The sequence below is a fragment of the Schistocerca nitens genome, chromosome 5 (assembly GCF_023898315.1).
Source record: "Schistocerca nitens isolate TAMUIC-IGC-003100 chromosome 5, iqSchNite1.1, whole genome shotgun sequence".
NCBI classification, from domain to species: domain Eukaryota; kingdom Metazoa; phylum Arthropoda; class Insecta; order Orthoptera; family Acrididae; genus Schistocerca; species Schistocerca nitens.
The window spans coordinates 793,126,163-793,146,586 of NC_064618.1; the positions used below are offsets into that span (position 1 = coordinate 793,126,163).

Consider the following 20,424-nt stretch of genomic DNA (forward strand, 5'->3'; position numbering starts at 1 on the left):
TTTTGCACTTCCTGTCGATCTCATTTTTGAGACGTTTGTATTTCTTTTTGCCTGGTTCATTTACTGCATTTTTATATTTTCTCCTTTCATCAATTAAATTCAATATCTCTTCTGTTACCCAAGGATTTCTACTAGCCCTTGTCTTTTTACCTACTTGATCCTCTGCTGCCTTCACTACTTCATCCCTCGGAGCTACCCATTCCTATTCTACTGTATTTCTTTCCCCCATTCCTGTCAATTGTTCCCTTACGCTCTCCCTGAAACTCTGTACAACCTCTGGTGTAGTCAGGTTATCCAGGTCCCATCTCCTTAAATTCCACCGTTTTGCAGTTTCTTCCGTTTTAATCTACAGTTCATAACCAATAGATGTGGTCAGAGTCCACATCTGCCCCTGGAAATGTCTTACAATTTAAAATCTTGTTCCTAAATCTCTGTGTTAGCTATGATTAAGTTATGCTCTGTGCAAAATTCTACCAGGCGGCTTCCTCTTTCATTTCTCTCCCCCAATCCATATTAACCCACTATGTTTCCTTCTCACCCTTTTCCTACTCTCGAATTCCAGTCACCCATGACTATTAAATTTTTGTCTCCCTTCACTACCTGAATAATTTCTTTTATCTCATCATACATTTCATCAATTTCTTCATCATCTGCAGAGTTAGTTGGCATATAAGCTTGTACTACTGTAGTAGGTATGGACTTCGTGTCTATCTTGGCCACAATAATACGTTTACTATGCTGTTGGTAGTAGCTTACCCGCACTCCTATTTTTTTTTAATTCATTATTCAACCTACTCCTGTATTACCCCTATTTGATTTTGTATTTATAACCCTGTATTCACCTGACCAGAAGTCTTGTTCCTCCTGCCACCGAACTTCACCAATTCCCACTATATCTGTCTTCAACCTATCCATTTCCCTTTTTAAATTTTCTAACCTACCTGCCCGATTAAGGGATCTGAGATTCTACGCTCCGATGCGTAGAACGCCAATTTTCTTTCTCCTGATACCGACGTCCTCTTGAGTAGTCCCCGCCCGGAGATCCGAATGGGGGACTATTTTACCTCCGGAATATTTTACCCAAAAGGACGCCATCATCATTTAACCATACAGTAAAGCTGCATGCCCTCGGGAAAAATTACGGCTGTAGTTTCCCCTTGCTTTCAGCCGTTCGCAGTACCAGCACAGCAAGGCCGTTTTGGTTATTGTTACAAGGCCAGATCAGTCAATCATCCAGACTGTTGCCCCTGCAACTACTGAAAATGCTGCTGCCCCTCTTCAGGAACCACACGTTTGTCTGGTCTCTCAACAGATACCCCTCCGTTGTGGTTGCACCTACGGTACGGCCATCTGTATCGCTGAGGCACGCAAGCCTCCCCACCAACGGCAAGGTCCATGGTTCATGGGGGCAGGACGTGGAAGGAAGGGTCCCAAAATATGGTCGCCAATTATCCTGGCCCACACAGTCCAGCTGCACCGATGCTGATGATTCGCTGTCACCATACCATACGGGTTCTGCATACTATCCCAAAGATGACTTAGGAGTGTTGAAGATACGCATAAAGGTGGCCCCATTTACGAATGGGATAGAAGACACAAATTCCGGAATCGTGGTTGCCTGGTCCCGATTTGGAAAGTCTGTCGCTAGTAAGCTCTGCACACGCTGTAAGAGATAAGGGTAGTAACAACTATCATGGAAATGTTCCACATGATCGTGTGGCTTACTCTGTATAGGTAGGCCAACTGCCTGGTACTGATACGTCGGTATCCTTCCACGTTTTCCTCCAAGTCTGGTGTCCGAACGTTTAGGTTACGTCCTTCATGATTTCCTGCTTCCTGAATCGACCCTGTCTCAGACAAACGGCAAAATACTGTTGCAAACATTGAATACTGTGGTTGCTGTTAGCGAGGATAGGCCTCCTGATCCAACTTTGCTGTCCGCCGCCCGTTGCCATTTACCTTTCCGTAACTAAACACCACGTCGGCAAGCTCTTGAGTCGAACCATTGTGTATCACACCCACTACAAGGTGTGTCAGCAAGAGAAGTGAATCGGACACAACATTACCAATTACTATGGCAGCAGAGGGCGCTAGAACATGATGTATGAGGAACAGTACCACCCTCTAGGAAGAAACCATGCATACTGTAACTGTAGCTACATGGTACAGCGCGTATTAGATCGAATAAGTGATCTCTAGCATGGAAAGTATCCATTTCCGGACGTAAGTTCATTAGACCTTTTTTCCCGTATCTTATTATCAATCAATCCCCAGGGTTCGTTCACGATGGAAAAAATCATCATACATAATAAACGTGTTAAACATTTGTCGAGTTACATAGTGAATATTTGGTATCATCCACGGTCTTGAACAATACGTATTGTTAGAAAGATGTAGTGAATAATACTGGTGGTACTGTGCGGTATTACAGCACAGGTTTGTCGTGTGCATTACTGTTCCTCTTATTGAAATACGTTACACATTTGAAAACAGATTTTTATTTGAAAAGTATATTTGTCGAGTTACATAGTGAATATTTGGTATCATTCACAGTCTTGAACAATACGTATTGTTAGAAAGATATAGTGAATAAGACTGGTGGCACTGTACGGTGTTACACTACAGGTGTGTCGTGTGCGTTACTGTTCCTCTTATTGAAATACGTTACGCATTTGGAAACAGATTGTTATGTGAAAAGTATAAACCATAGTCGCTGTTTGGAGTGCAGCGGTTATAAGAAAGACGAGACACAGAACGGTGAGCTTTTGAATACCTGATGCAAAATTTGTCAACAATTGCGGTAAGACTTTTCATCCCTGTAGCGGTTCATTAACGTTTGCACCAAGAGCAATAGTCAGAATAAAGACGCAACTTTTCAGGTGGGCTTCCATTTCTATAGAGAGACGGTCGAATTGAAAAATGTGACTATCGGTGAGAAACTCTGCGAACTACCATATTCTGTTCCTGTTGGAGAGAAGGGACACAGAGAACTCAACAGCGGCCACAGCCAACTGACGCAGTTTAGCTTCTTTGTCTACTTGCCGCTCAGTTACTGCGGGACAAAAAAGTGTTTTGCATGGACTGACGTTGCTGTGTGCCAGGTAACGTCAGCACAGAAGCCCCGCTGTTTGCACTCTTCCTTGCTCATCCTCCGCAAAATAAAAGACCACGTGTGCGGCGTAAGACTTGTAATGCGTTAAACGCTGTCTCACCTTAAGCATTTCAGACATAACAGTTTGCTGTTTACCATATTTCCTTAACTCCATACACACGGTAAAGATCATTAAGGATTCTACTTATATGAGCCAAAAACGATAAAATAATCCATAAGTGGCGAGCTATCCCGTGTTTCGACATACCTGGCTTGGTTTGTCGCAGTGGACAGTGCCTTTTCTCAATAGCGCTGCGGTACATCGGGTGTCTGCTTTGATGAAGTGGCCATATTTTTTTGCGAGCTGTCACGTTAGCCTCGAAAGATGGCGGTGTATAAACACAGAAGAATCTTAAAGAGGTTGTAGGTGTTGCTGGCGCTATTCTGATGGCTATAATCGTTCGATCATAAGGTAGTTCCGAGTAGACGCGCAATACTGTACTCGTGAGAGGACGTTTCACAACATGGAGTAATAGCGAAGAATTAACCACTGCTTGTGCTGCTTAAAGGTACTTTACTGTTACTGTTGGTTAAAAATCAGGAAATACTAGCTGTCATCATGCTAAAAACTGTCTTTGTTGTAGACTTGCTCATCGACAGAGCAGAAGTCGACATGTTTCAGACAACATTCATCTACAAAGCTGACTTTGTGCAGGTGGTTCAATAACGGTTGAAATGGCTCTGACAAGGGAACCTCCACATCGCACCCCCTTCAGATTTAGTTATAAGTTGGCACAGTGGATAGGCCTTGAAAAACTGAACACAGATCAATCGAGAAAACAGGAAGAAGTTGTGTGGAACTGTGAAAAAATAAGCAAACTATACAAACTAAGTAGTCCATGCGCAAGATAGGTAACAACTAGGTAACAGTAAGCTCACGCTTACCGTAGTCCCGTGGTTAGCGTGAGCAGCTGTGGAGCGAGAGGTCCTTGGTTCAAGCCTTCCCTCGGCTGAAAATTTTAACATTTTATTTTCAGTTTCTGTGACATACGCTTATGTTTTCATCACTTTTTAGGAGTGATTATTACGTCCACAAGAAAACCTAAATGGGGCAAGGTAGAAGAGCCTTTTTACCCATTCGCCAAGTGTACAAGTTAGCTGAGTCGACAACATATTCCTGTCATGTGACGCACATGCCGTCACCAGTGTCGTATAGAATATATCAGACGTGATTTCCTGTGGAGGAATCGGTTGACCTATGACCTTGCGATCAAATGTTTTCGGTTCCCATTGGAGAGGCACGTCCTTTCGTCTACTAATCACACGGTTTTGCGGTGCGGTCGCAAAACACAGACACTAAACTTATTACAGTGAACAGAGACGTCAATGAACGAACGGACAGATCATAACTTTGCGAAAATAAAGAAAGTAAACTTTTCACACGAGGGAAGACTTGAACCAAGGATATCTCATTCCGCAGCTGCTCACGCTACCCACGAGACCACGGCGCTCCTTAGCTCACACTATCCTTGATGTTGCCTATCTTGCACATCGACTACTCAGTTTGTATATTTTGCTTATTTTTTCATAGTTCCACACAACTTCTTCCTGTTTTCTCGATTGATCTGTGTTTAGTTTTTCAAGGCCTATCGAATGTGCCAACTTATAACTAAATCTGAGGGGTGTGCGATGGGGAGGTTCCCTTGTGAGCACTATGCGACTTAACTTCTGAGGTCATCAGTCGCCTAGAACTTAGAACTACTTAAACCTAACTAACCTAAGGACATCACACACAGCCATGCCCGAGGCAGGATTCTAACCTGCGATCGTAGCGGTCGCTCGGTTCCAGACTGTAGCGCCTAGAACCGCACGGCCACTCCGGCCTGCTGTGCAAGTGGTGCTCCACAACTTCTAAGTATTTAAAAAGGGACAACAGGACAGTTTCAATGGTGTTATAATCTTCTGTCGACGTAATTAGTCATCACCGGATTGCTAAAGCGAATTATGGTTGGAATACGCAATAAAGCAGTAAACACTGTAAGTATTGGAAGTATATCTGAATGAACAGCATAGTCCAGTTATAATACGAAGTTTGTGACCTTTTGCAATAAACCTGATTAGGAACTTCACGCCACTCTCCCTCGATCCCTTGCCGGCAGCGTCCTGATAGTGAAAATGTGTTCCAACACCTGGACTCGAACCACCTGGCTCCCCGTCGAGTGGCACCGCGCGGTTGTGCGTCAGCGACCTCGGTTGTTTTAAAGAAATACTGCCTCAAGACAAAGCTTTTTTCTTCATAGAGGTGGGAGTGCCTAGCATTAACATTTACATCTGATCTTCATCTTTACAGATATATAAAAGTGTTTTAAAAACGTTAAAATGTGTTAAACTGCGTATCCTTTGCAGGCTAAAAGAACACTATCTGCTAGTTTTAATTCAGGATAAAAGCATTTTCTCTTGTTTCTTTCATTAATAAAATTTATGTCTTCCATTGGAGGTGCTCACTGTTGGTGGCGATGCTTCTGAATGAGTTGGGTCTGTGGCAATAATGAGAAAACCTGCTAACGTTACGAGTGTGTGGACGAGTTATCCGTCCACCTAGCGCCGTTGCTGAGGAGAGCTGAATTTGCTTGCTTGGCTGGGTGTTAGTCGGCGGGACGAAGATGTCGCGCAGCCACCCCAGGCGAGATCAGGTGCAGAGACAAGGAGCGCGTCGCCGGAAACGGGTAAACCCTAAAGTTGGGAATTTGAACGGTTGCAGTTCACATGGCCTTTGCGCAGAAGATGGACCCAAGAATGGCGCAGTGTCAGACAAGCTGAAATATGGCTTCTTACAGCTCTTTTAGAATCTATGATAATTCACAGTCAAGTATTAAAGCCAATATGAATATATCTGCGATCTCGGACACAACAATGTTTTCAGTAACCTTAAAGCTACAGAAGTTAATATTTCACAGTGAATAAACATTTTCACAATGAACCTCATAATTAACAACTTTTAAACGTTTCATGCGGATTCAACTAACAATATGTCAGATGAAAGCATTGTACGATGGCTCTCATCCCAGAAAGCCACTCATCTACATCTATTTCATTTATTGATTTATGATCTCTTTTATTTCTTTTTTATTATGCAAATGTTTCTCAGACCACTATATTGTCCACAATTACACAGCAAATGAATGCAACATGAATACTTCACATATTGTCTTACGTGTAGCTATTTGATGATCAGTGTACTATTTGTCAGTAACTTTGTTTAAATTTTGATAGCAAGTGCAATTAAAAAGCCATGGCCATTTAAAAATTGTCAAACGCTTGTGTTAGCTGACAATATTATTGTTAAGAGTGCCAAAAGATGCTTCTGTTAAGCAGGCCTAAATAATTTTTCAAACAATATTTAACGACAGTGTGTTGTCATTTATCGTGAGTGCGCTTGCACAAGAGCACTGGCTTATTTATTTATCGAAAAACTTTAATTTATATTTGTTATGAATGTTCTGGGTGTGACTGAATTTTTATAATATTTCTTTTATTTTAATATTGTTGCAATATGTTAGTTTAGTCCAGGAAGTGATCATGTTGAGTCAAATGATGTCTGTAGAATGTAAGAACGATGCATTTTTTGATGGGGATGGCCTTCAGCCAATGAAAAATTAGACAGTAGCGGAACAGTGAGTCAAGTGGGGACTGGGAATTTTAGAGCCAAGAGCTCAAGGGAGCAATTCTGGACACTTTATGTCAAGTGCTGTAAGAACGTAACCTGCATGATACAGTCATATAACTGATTGATTGTGGGCGGAGAATGACCACTACAATAACTTTTGAAGTGGCTTGATATTTAGAGAGGTCTGCGTTTCTTGATTTGTAAATCATCAAGTCGAGCTCTGAATTGTTTTGAGGTGGAGAACATTTCGTGTATTGTGATCACAAAATGGACTTAGTTTTCGCATATCTTTGTTGAGTATTTAGTTTGGAGATTTTTCTCCCATTCTCATAACACTCTCAACGTAACTTTACTGCATTTGATAGGGTATTTTCTGCCTGTATTTTAACTGAATAATGAAGAACCACATCCCGTTTGTTTGAGATATCCTTTCTTGAATAAACATTATTAAACTTAATTCTCTGTCGTCTACATCGGTGCATTGGTTACACACATTACAATAGAACCTTAGTAATTAAATCGCTCATTTAACTTTTATTTTGTACTTCTGTGTATTTTATTAACTCGTAATTGTAGCCAACACATAGACTATTTGACTGCAGGATTACAGCTACAGGTTGCTATTTCCAGCTAATTAGCTGCAGGGCATGAAAGCAGACGTGTGATGCTCGACCTCATGACTACATCGAGCTACTCTTTTTAAACAGAGTCGTGCATAACCCAAGTACCTTAGGTATGAATAACCACAGGTCAAGACGCAACTGGTTTGCTAGTACAGGATGCTGTCTGGAAGAACAATTACACTAGCAGTAACCGTTAGATACAGTAGAAACTTACAGTGAGCACAAGTGTCACTGCATCAAGAACTCCATGGCGCCGATTTCCATAACTGGTTCGTACTTTGTGAATAGGCACGTCAATAAATGCAAAAACCCCCATGTTCTTTGCCGAGGTAGTATTTTCCCGTGAGACTACATCCACAAACCATGGTAGCTTTAACCGGCATGACAAGAATTACTAAAAATTCTGTCTGAACAGGCCTCTCAAGGCCCAACGGGACTGGCCGACCGCCTTGTCATCCACAGCCGATAGGCATCGCTGGATGCGGATAAGGAGGGGCATGTGGTCAGCACACCTCTCTCCCGGCCGATGTCACTTTTCGTGATCGGAGTCACTACTTATCAATCAAGTAGCTCCTCAGTTGGCTTTACAAGGGCTGAATGCACCCTGCTTGCCAACGGCGTTCTGCAGGCAGGACGGTCACCCGTCCAGCTGCTAGACAAACCCGACAGCGCTTAACTTCGGTGACCTATCGGGAACCGTAGACAACCCCGATTGATTACAGCAACCTGACCGTGAACGTCCCTGATCGGTTAACATATGGTGTGGCATCATGGGGAACAAACTCACTGGTCCGTATTTCACCGACAACTCATTGAATGGACACAAATATTGTTTGTGGACAGGAATTACCGGTACTACTGGAGGATGTTGCTCTGGACGTTCGACAATGTATGTGGTTTCAGCATGACGGTTTCTCACCGCATTAAGCAATTGAAGCACGGGAGGTATTACACTATGTTTACAATGGTCGGTGGATCGGCAAAGATGGCCCTATTAATTGGTCCTCTAGGTCGCCGGATTTGACGTTGCCCGATTTCTTTCTTTGAGGACATTTAAAAGATAAGGTGTACCAGCAGGTGCCAACAGGCCGTGAAGACATAGCCGTCCGAATCAGAAATGCCTTTGCTGAGATTCCTGCAAATATGCTTCTTTCCTGTGTACGGTCATTTGAAAAGCGGATCACTCAGTGTATTGAAGTTGGCGGCACTACGTTTGAACACTTACTCTAATTGGAAAAGTAGAGTGGCGTTCGCCTCGAGCAACGGCCACAGTAGCTCGTCGTGTAGTCCCCTGTTCAATATGTCGGAGAAATGTAATGTTTCCAATGGTGTTTCCAATTAGAAGATATGAAATAGTGCCCTGTCCTATCCTTGCAGCATGGGGGTGGGGTCCCATGTGCCATTGGGCATTCAAGGGCCATTGAGTAACAGGTCGTAAATTATGTTTGTGTACCCATTTCTATTATAGCGCCATCTGTGGCGAAACGAAGAAATTGCTTCAGACAAAACGTATGAAGATTTTGCAGTAGAATCGTAATCTGAAATAAGAAACGGGGGTTCCCAATGGAGATTTCAAAGTTGGCCCCCGCCGTCCACGCACGGGGTGTGGTGGGGGGTTCAGTGTGGTATTGTTGGATGTCCCCATCCGAGACAAACAAATTGGAATTATAACTTTTTGTACGATGTGTAGTTTTCGAGATATTTCAGTTTATTCGGTAAAAATTTACACCGTGTCTATAAGAAATAACTTCATTTGAAATTTTGAGCCCAGAGGATCTACCTTAAGCTGCCGTGTCTGTTGCAACATCTACACTTATATTTGATTCCTAGGATCAATGTGGCAACAATGATTATCTCCAATTTATATTGTGTAGCGTCCTTAAAGGTGTGACTTTGAACTGTATCCAATGTCATAATTACGAAATTATTTGTATTTCTGGTGCCATTTTACGCTGACGCACCTGATGCAAGGAATCACATAATAAGACCGTGCTGCTGCTGTAAGAGGTAAAGCCCATGAAAATCTATCCAGTGATACGCCATTGTGCGGAACTGGAAATTATTTTCCTGAAATGTCATTGCCACGGTTATTTCATACATAAATTAGCTTGATAAGAAATAGGTTTCTTAGAGCCAGTACAACGTAAGTATTCACATTCGTCCGACAGTCTTCCACAGGAGAGATTTATTTTTAAGTTAACAGATCAGTTTACTAAGAGCACCGCACTTAATGCAAACTAAAACTGGTGGGTGCGATAGTGAAATATACACTTCTGTTCTGTAATTGTTCGTGCCTTTGGTAAAAAAGTAAATTTTAAGTTTGTGTGCTTCGGGTCTACTTTTGTGAAAATCAGTCTTCCAAACAACCTTTCCCGTTTTATGTAATAAAATCCAAATTATTTTATTTCCATTATCACTTTTCATTTTTATTTTATTTCTTTTATTACTTTTAGTTCTCTACCTATGTGGACAAGGCGGCCTCTTGTACAATTTTTTTTTCCTAGCCAAATCCCAGGAGGATTGTGTGGGGGAAAAGAAGTTACCAATTGGGAACATTTAGGAGGGGATTGCCCATTCCGGCATTTTCCTAACCAAGGAAAACTTTCCCGAAACGTTCACCGGAAATGGGGGCAATGGATTTATTTGCTGGAGGAGCAATGTTAGCCATTGTCTCAGACAAATACTGAAAACATGTGTATGTGTGTTAGCATTTAAATAAATCGTTACTTAAGCTGACATGTCATTGTTGTTGCGTAACATGTGCAGGATATTTTAAGTATGGTATCGTTATCATTAAAGCCATTCCTTTCGCCGTGGTGCTACTGCTATCTAATGATTCGGTCTACAATTCAATGTGTTGAAATACAATCCCTAATTCAATGTGTTGAGACACAAGACAGTAATGGAAAGTAACCAAGGACTGAGACAGGATGTGATCTGTCCCCGTTATTGCCTATTGTTGATATTAATCAAATAATAAAAAATGAGAAGTAACAAAGACAGCTGTTATAAAAATTGTTAAAATACAAAAAACAGAAATTTTATTGGCAGCGATGTATTGACTTATGTAAGTAAAGTTGATGAACAATTATCGGTTTGCAGGTTACAAAATATTTACGCGTAGTAAGTATACATGACAATTTTTGAACGTAAAACTAAACATTGTTTTTAACTGATAAAATACAATATCAGTAAAAATTAAAATGAGGAAATACGTAATAGATTCTATACATTTAGGTTACAATTCGCACAAGTACAATCAAAAATAGGCATAGAGAATAGTTTGAGAATTGAAATAAATTAAATTGAGTATGAAAAATAAGTTTTGGTAAATCTAGGAAATATTACAAAATTCCATACCGAAACTGGTTCTTCTGCATGGAAGAGATAATTGGACTCTTCACCAAAATGATAAAACAGGTTTAGACAGCTAACAGATAAGTTTTACGTAACTTAACGCGGTGTAGGTCTGAGCGGCAGAATGAGAAAGAATATGAAAAATATGTGCAGAAGAAATGATACGTGAAGTTTAAGTTTACCAATATAAATGGCATAGCATTTCCTTTGGCTCTGTAAAACAGATTGACTCCTGAACTTTTCCAAAGATGACTCAAAAGGAGAGTTTCATAAATTCCACATCGGAGATAGGCTGCACACTTTGCGTGGTAGAATGGAATCTCATTAAATACTACTAATAGCTGACGATGTTGATTGGTGATGATTATATGTAAACCGTATCTGCCCAAAACGACTCCTTTCCAGATGGGAGAGCGAGGGGGGGAGGGGGGTGCGAGGACGGGGGTGAGGGTTTAAGGTGACGAAGAGGGGGACACAAAGAAGCCCCATAAAATTCATATTAGATTATCAGGTTTAAAAACTGATGTCACTGAAGTAGTGCGCACTGGTGAGGGGCACGTGGCGTCCAGGGGACTGAGCGCCCGACCGTCAGACGACGTTGGCGTTGACCGGCTTCTCGAAGCAGTCGTCGACGTAGTGGTCGGCGCGGCCGCGGCTGCAGAAGCGCTGGTAGACCACCCAGGCGTTGAAGCCGTCCCCGGAGAGCCGCTGGTGCTCGCGGTAGACGCGCAGCGCGCACTCCACGTCGTCCGAGATGTCGTTGTCCACCAGCTTGTCGCAGGACAGGCCGCACGCGGTGCCGCGCCCTGGCGGCGAACACCTGCGCACCACACGAGCAGCGGTTACGAGCCTTGCAAAGACACTGATGTGCACAACTATATGCGAACCTCGAGGGTACGGTAATCAGAGGGATGTATTCACACTGTGCAGCTCTTGTTCTGCCAGTCACGGAGGGCATGTCAAGATGTGCAGGCAAATGCTCGGATGAATCCCCCACGGTACACAAAACAGGTCGGCATACTCTTGCAGAAGCAATGAAAACAGCATGCTAATTTTAAAAGAACACAAAACCTCCAAGATTGGCAGTGTTTTACTAGAGCTCGAAATTCAGCGCGGACCTAACTGTGAGATTCTGGTAATCTATCAAGGAAAGTGGGACTGCAGCGGGACACAACGAGACCAGCGGCTGTATTCGAATCTAACGTCGTTTTTTCTTTTTAACACATGCTACCAGTTTCGACACCACATGGTGTCATCCTCAGGCCCCGAATGTAACCTGCCATCCCCAACCATCTGACATGCTGGGCTCGTTGCCGTGGAAGGTACGGAATCCAGTTAATTTTGGCCCTCTGCAAGCGATTCTGTTCATTGCACAAGAAAACGGTTGTTGATGACAGGTTACGTTCTGGGCCTGAAGATGACGCCATGTGGTACCGAAACTGGTAGCATGCGTTAAAACGAATAAACGGCGATAGATTCGTACACAGCCGCTGCTTTTGTTATTATTATTCAAGACTCAATGTGAGATGTTTCTAATAGCTTCCCCAACGAAAATCTGTCTCCAAATATGACAGAAAATCCGAAGATATTCTGGTCATATGTTAAGTACACTAGCGGCAACAAACAGACAAAACTTTCACTGCACGATACAAATGGTAATATTCCCGACAACAGCGCCACTAAAGCGGAGTTATTAAACATAGTTCTCCAAAATTCCTTCATCGCAACAAACGAAGTAAATGTTCCAGGAGTTAAATCAACAACTGTCAACTTGCGTAACTTCGAAGTAGATATCCTTGGCGTAGCGAAGCCGCTCAAAGCAATAAAAACAAAACTTCCGGTCCAGATAGCATACCACTTAGGCACTGATACAATTGCTAATACAACTGCTCACTCGACGAAATATCCATATGAAAAGACTGGAAAGTTGCACAGGTCACACCAATAATCAAGAAAGGAAATATGAGTAGTCCGCTGAATTACATACCCATATTACTGACGTTAATTTGCTGTGGGATTTTGGAGCATACACTGTGTTCGAACATTATGATAGCGGTCTGTTTACACACAACAGGCACGGTTTCAAAAGACATCTTACGCCGCGTTTTGAGGAGTCACGTCTTCATCTTCTGTTGGATACAGCGGTACACATGTGTACTACTGCTTGGGGCAGTCAGTGTGAGTATTTGCTTAGTTCATTCGTAATTTTTGTCACCACCTGAGGCATATCTGAACAGACAATATCAGCTTCATTCAAGAGATGTCTTCATTGTTTCAGACACTTAACTTTTATTGACTGCAAGTGCCTAATTGTGTGGCTAATACTTAATTTATATACTTCTACTGTATCTTAAAGCGTTAGTTTGCAAGAAAAACAGAATTAACGCGTAAAGAATAAGTAGAATAATGCAGAATCAATGTTCTGATCTGCCTGTCACTGTCAGCGTCACGCTAGAATTTTGAACTGATACAATAGAATTGTCATGGATTTTTTCATTGATTTGAAACACGTCAATTTGTTCTTCCATAGAAAATTGCAACATCTAATTTAATAGGCTCACTTGGGCGAAAAATCAGAAAGTATTTTCTTTGCCTCTAGTGACACTAAAAACAGTAGTAGAATTTCATTAATAAGTTTCCTGATCAAGCTGTTGTACTAGGCGATGACTTAAACTTGCCAGGTATAGACTGGAAGAGTCATGCTATCAAAACTATGCCAGAGACAGGGATTCATGTGACATTATTCTGAGTGTTTTGTCCGAAAATTACTTCGAGCAGCTACTTAAAGAACCAACTCGTGAAGGTAATGTCTGAGACCTCTTAGCAACAAACGAATCTGAACTTTCCGAATCAGTTAACTTAGAGGAGAGTATCAGTGATTATAAGGCTGCGATAGCATCTGTGACTAAGAATATAACAAGGAATGTTGAGAAAGGTACGACAATATTTTTGCTGAGCAAGAGTGACAGGATACAAATTGCAGAGTTCAAATGCTTCAAGTGGCTCTAAGCACTATGGGACTTAACATCTGAGGTCATCAGTCCCCTAACCTTAGAACTACTTAAACCTAACTAACCTGAGGACATCACACACATCCATGCCCGAGGCAGGATTCAAACCTGCGACCGTAGCGGCGGCGCGGTTCCGGACTGAAGGGCCTAGAACCGCTCGGTCACAGCGGCCGGCAATTGCAATGATGGGGATAAAGATGTGAAGCATAAATGGAAAAAATTCAGAAGCATCGTTCAATACGCCTTAGACAAGTATGTTCCGAGCAACATCTTAAGGGGTGGGAAAGACCCCCCTTCTCCCCCCCCCCCCCGAAGTTTAATAGCCATGTTAGTAAAACTGCTACGTAAACGAAGAGAGCTTCATCACAGATTCAAGAGAAGTCAAAATTTATCTGACAAGCAAAAGCGAAAGTGATCGTAAGGTGAGCAATGAGAGAAGCGTTCAGTGACTTTGAAAGTAAAATTTTGTCAGCCGATCTGAGTAAATACCTTAAGAGTTTTTAGTGTTACGTAAAATCAGTATGTAGTTCGAAATCGTCTATCAAGTAACTCAGTGACCATAACGGCGCCGAAATAGACAATCACAATTTGAAGGCCGACATACTGAATACGGTCTTGCGAAATCGTTTCGCCGCGGTAGTTCGTAACATTCTACGACCTTCGAAATGGTAGATATTGGGAAAACTGATCCCGGAATAGATAAACTACAGTCTCTTTGTAGTGGAAAGGCATCAGGGCCAGATGAGATACGTATAGGATCGTACAGAGATAATGCGAGAGATCTTGCTCCTCGTCTAGCAGCAGTTTATTGTAGGTAACTGGAACAAAGAACTGTATGTAGCGACTGGAAAAAAGCGCAGGTCATTCCAGTTTTCAAGAAGGATGTTAGGACAGACGGTTATAATTACACGGCCATGTCACTGGCGCCGATCTGTTGTAGAATTATGAAACATGTTTAATGCTCAAGAATTGTGACGTTTTTGGAGAACGAAAATCTCCTCTATGAAAATCGGCATGGATTCCGCAAAATTCTGCTCGCTCTGTTCATCCATGGGATCCACGTCGCCATAGACATCGGCGCTCAGGTTAACATGCCATGGTTCTGGACTCCAGGAAGGCATTTCGAATTGTCCCACACTTCAGTAAATAAAAGAAAAATGGGTTACCGAGTGTCCGGCCAGATTTGCGACAGGTTTCAAGACTTCTTTTCAGATAGAACTCAACACGTCGCTGTTAACTGGACAAAACCGACAAATGTAAATACAATTTCGGGAGTAGTCCAAGGAAGTGTTACTGAATCGTTACAGTTTACAAATATAAATGATCTAGTAGATTTCATCCACAAAGATTTTGGGAATTGGCACGCTAGCTTTCTGCTCTCAGTCCGTCATTAGTATGTATTCTCCTTTCAGGGATATGTGTGATATCCGACGCTTTCCTACTGTTCAGGTTTCCCTTGCGATAGTATTTCCCTATGCCGTACATGCTACAATGACGCATTGTGCGAGTAACAGATGCCTAATGTCAGTATGTATATGTGCACCACAGCACTTTATGATTACGGTCAGGTAGTCGAACATGCGTTTCTCCATTGTTATGTAGGCTGCAAGATGATGATAGTGTTGATTGACAATAGTAGAAAGAAAATTTGTTGTTCATTCAGCATCTTCTAGCAGATAACAGTGTCGTTCTTAATATATTACAAGGTGTGAAGCAACACTTGCGTGAAATGTTTAGTACAAGTGTACCTGCACCCAGAGAACGGCACTCTTTGCGTACGGTTTAAAGTAAGCCGTCTTTCTCTTACGCTCCTCCTCAGTGACTGAACAGAGAGCCTTACCATACATCGGCGGTGATCCGGAACAGTCGTAACTTACGTCAAACAAATCGTGTGCCAAGCGACCATCAGATGGACTCCTCTCCAATGCTGCCACCGTGACAGCAATGGCCTTTAGAATCGCCATGGCCGTCCTTCTGGCTCTGCCAACAGTGGTCGGCCGTGTTAGAAGCGTCAACTGAATGCTAACTACTGCCGATTCTGAGGCCACACGGTGCGAACCGAACGTTCTATGGTCCACTGTATCCTTTGAATTTAACTCCACGAAGTTAAAGTTGCATTAATACAGTAATCCTATTTGACTTCCCACTTCTGCGTGCGACTGTGCCCCGCGGAAATAGTAACCCGCGGAAATAGTAACAATGAGTTCGCTTTCGTACTTTACTATACATACTACACTCCTGGAAATAGAAATAAGAACACCGTGAATTCATTGTCCCAGGAAGGGGAAACTTTATTGACACATTCCTGGGGTCAGATACATCACATGATCACACTGACAGAAACACAGGCACATAGACACAGGCAACAGAGCATGCACAATGTCGGCACTAGTACAGTGTATATCCACCTTTCGCAGCAATGCAGGCTGCTATTCTCCCATGGAGACGATCGTAGAGATGCTGGATGTAGTCCTGTGGAACGGCTTGCCATGCCATTTCCACCTGGCGCCTCAGTTGGACCAGCGTTCGTGCTGGACGTGCAGACCGTGAGAGACGACGCTTCATCCAGTCCCAAACATGCTCAATGGGGGACAGATCCGGAGATCTTGCTGGCCAGGGTAGTTGACTTACACCTTCTAGAGCACGATGGGTGGCACGGGATACATGCGGACGTGCATTGTCCTGTTGGAACAGCAAGTTCCCTTGCCGGTCTAGGAATGGTAGAACGATGGGTTCGATGACGGTTTGGATGTACCGTGCACTATTCAGTGTCCCCTCGACGATCACCAGTGGTGTACGGCCAGTGTAGGAGATGGCTCCCCACACCATGATGCCGGGTGTTGGCCCTGTGTGCCTCGGTCGTATGCAGTCCTGATTGTGGCGCTCACCTGCACGGCGCCAAACACGCATACGACCATCATTGGCACCAAGGCAGAAGCGACTCTCATCGCTGAAGACGACACGTCTCCATTCGTCCCTCCATTCACGCCTGTCGCGACACCACTGGAGGCGGGCTGCACGATGTTGAGGCGTGAGCGGAAGACGGCCTAACGGTGTGCGGGACCGTAGCCCAGCTTCATGGAGACGGTTGCGAATGGTCCTCGCCGATACCCCAGGAGCAACAGTGTCCCTAATTTGCTGGGAAGTGGCGGTGCGGTCCCCTACGGCACTGCGTAGGATCCTACGGTCTTGGCGTGCATCCGTGCGTCGCTGCGGTCCGGTCCCAGGTCGACGGGCACGTGCACCTTCCGCCGACCACTGGCGACAACATCGATGTACTGTGGAGACCTCACGCCCCACGTGTTGAGCAATTCGGCGGTACGTCCACCCGGCCTCCCGCATGCCCACTATACGCCCTCGCTCAAAGTCCGTCAACTGCACATACGGTTCACGTCCACGCTGTCGCGGCATGCTACCAGTGTTAAAGACTGCGATGGAGCTCCGTATGCCACGGCAAACTGGCTGACACTGACGGCGGCGGTGCACAAATGCTGCGCAGATAGCGCCATTCGACGGCCAACACCGCGGTTCCTGGTGTGTCCGCTGTGCCGTGCGTGTGATCATTGCTTGTACAGCCCTCTCGCAGTGTCCGGAGCAAGTATGGTGGGTCTGACACACCGGTGTCAATGTGTTATTTTTTCCATTTCCAGGAGTGTATATGTACTATTTTACCTGTTCTTCGTGGGCTTTAACATGCCAGCATATATTTCGTTGTGGATGGCGCGTAAGGACTTATTGAACATCACAATTAGTTGTTCTCTGTAAACTGAACGCTAAGTTCAGCGTTCCAAACCCGTCGAAGTACATTTCGAGCTTACTTGCCACGGTCTAAGAAACTTAACGTTTCTTGACTTTCCACCTCCCCACCACAGCGGACCACATCGTCAAGTGCTTACGGAATTCCTCAGACTGTATTTTCCCAGTACTCACTGGACTCTGACCAGTACCTGGAACTCAGGTGTTTACCCCCGTTGGCTGCACCTGAAAAGATGGTGCTCGCAATCCTCTGTGTTCAGTTTTATATGCAAGTTCGGTTATCGCACTCTGAGTCAGACATCGTCCGTTAATGACATGTTCGAAACGTAAGGAGCCAAATGTTTGTTACACCACGAATGCTGATACTTAACAAATTTTGTTTTATGTTCTTACAAAAAATCTTAAATAAAAATAAAAAAGCCAGTGAGGTCACTAGCTTCACGAGCGTTTCTCATTGCAGTCGTCGACATATTCTCTGGCAGCATATTCAGATTTCTTTGTTTTCACATCAGTCACTGCGACGTTATTCGGCAGACTGTTAGAAGTAAAATCCCAGCACAGTATCCGCGATAAGCCAGCTCATGATGGTGACGCCGGAGGAGGTCGTCGAAAACTTGAGTTGTAACTTAGTTTTAACGCACCAAGGAAAGCAATAGATTTTGTTCAGGGTATTTAGCGGCAGTGAGCCACTAACTATAACGCGCTAATCATCAATAAATTGATAAATTGAGTTCTCCGGCTGGCAATGTGAGAGAAATATTAAAATAATGATAAGGGACAGAAAGACTTATCAATGCCACAAGATGATGATTTCCTACGCGACTTTTATGAAATGTGGTGTGAATGGACTGAGGAAATTTTTTAAGGAATTCCCAGTGATAGAGGTTAGTCAAGATGAATACGGAATAGAAAATGGGATGCCATGACGAAACAGGCGGGTGCGAAATTTCACGACAGCACACATGAAATAGATATATTAAAATAACCAGTCGAAAAAATTCGCCGACCGTTGTGGCCGAGCGGTTCTAGGCGCTTCAGTCCTGAACCGCGCTACCACTGCGGTCGCAGGTTCGAATTCTGCCTCGGGCATGGATGTGTGTGATGTCCTTAGGTTATTTAGGTTTACATAGTTTAAGTCTAGGGGACTGATGACCTAAGATGTTAAGGCCCGTAGTGCTTAGCGGCATTTGAACCATTTTTGAAAAAATTCGTGCTTGAAGATACTGCCAATGTCTGATTGCCCCACACTCACAAATGAGGTGTATTAAAAGATGTATTGAAAGGTATGTCGACACAGAAAAGAAGTTAAAACTACTCAAAGGAAACAAGACAACAAATACAAACGGAATTCCTATGATATTTCTCACTGAATGCGTCGCAGAATCATCAGCTTTCCTACTTTATATTTATGGAGACCGTCTCGCATAGTGAACAGACACACTTGGCTGGTAAAGAGCGCAGGAAACTCCTGTTTACACAAAGATCCGTGGAGTTAACAATATTGCTAGCGGCCGTCTGCAGATGGATCCTAGATTATAACTCGGATAATATGATATTTTCTAGAAGACAATAAGCTTATTTTAATGCGACAAAACTTTCGTAATTCAAACGCGATAGCATGTTAACAGGAGGTAGTATCCGTTTTCACATGTTTTCGAAAAGCGTTTGGATTATAGCACATTGTGTTAAGATCACACGGAGTACCTTCAGGTATGCGATTGGCTTGATGGAGTTTATCGAACTGTAAGCGTGATAGACCTAGCCGACTGAGAATGCTCAGCAGAAACGACATTGACTACCACTGTGCCCCAAGGAAGTGTTGCAGGACCAATAATGTCCTCAATAGACATGGATGGTTCGTCAGGTAGGGCCATCAGCACTGTAAGGTTGTTCGCTGACGATGCTGTTGTCTGCAGTCTGCAGCCTGTAGTCGAAAGGAAGTGCAGAAATAGGTGTACAACTTTTCCATTTCGTAAAACGAATGACAACTCTCCTTAAACGCGAATAAATACAACGGCTATAACAGAGAGAAAGAATCCGACAGTACACGATTATAAGGTAAGTCATCAGTTTCTTGAGCTCGTCACATAATATGAGTACACTAGCTATATAGCACTCCGTCTTCAGGCCACAAGTGGCCCATCGGGACCATCCGACCGCCGTGTCATCCTCAGATGAGGATGCGGATAAGAGGGGCGTGCGGTCAGCACACCGCTCTCTCGGTCGTTATGATGGTTTTCTTTGACCGGAGCCGTTACTAGTCGGTCGAGTAGCTCCTCAATTGGCATCACGAGGCTGAGTGCACCAGAAAAATGGCAACAGCGCATGGCGGCCCAGATGGTCAACCATGCAAGTGCCGGCCACACCGAAAGCGCTTAACGTCGGTGATCTGACGGGAACCGGTGCATCCACTGCGGCAAGGCCGTAACAATATGAGTACACTGCCTGATCAAAAGTATACGGGCATGAGTTAATGGGTATTAACATGGGGTGTGGCCACCCTTCACCTTTACGACGGTTTGAACTCTGCCGGGGAGACTTTCCATGCAGTGTCTCAATGTTTGAAGAATGGCCCATACTTTCTCAACAGCAGAAACCAGAGAAGTTAGTTGGCGCTGGGGTCTGGAACGTAGCTGACTCATCCCAAGGGTGTTCCGTTGGATTGGGTTCAGAACGCAGCTATGGGCAAAGTCACTGCCTCACAGATGCTGCTTTATGACAGGGTGCAGTTTCATGCTGATACAATCAATCATCGTCTCTGAACTGTATCTGTACTGTACGCAGCACACAACGGTGCAGAATGAGTTCACATCCTTTCGTATTTAGCGAATTCTTAAGCGCAATAGGAGAAGCAAACACTAATCGCGAAAACGTCTCCGCAGCGTAACACCGCCTCCCCCGTAATTCACTGTTGGCAGT

General features: G+C 43.7%; 2 protein-coding genes across 3 annotated transcripts in view; one reads left to right on the forward strand and one right to left on the reverse strand.

Annotated features, from left to right (window-relative positions):
* Nucleotides 1–20,424, forward strand: part of LOC126260818 (H(+)/Cl(-) exchange transporter 4) — a 485,631-nt gene that overhangs the window by 117,023 nt on the left and 348,184 nt on the right. The window lies entirely within an intron of this gene.
* LOC126260722 (uncharacterized) overlaps nt 10,606–20,424 on the reverse strand; it is a 91,802-nt gene continuing 81,983 nt past the window's right edge. The window contains exon 4 of the mRNA XM_049958059.1: nt 10,606–11,558. Within this exon, the coding sequence (XP_049814016.1) occupies nt 11,327–11,558 (232 nt within the window). The 3' untranslated portion in view covers nt 10,606–11,326. The remainder of the gene's footprint in view (nt 11,559–20,424) is intronic.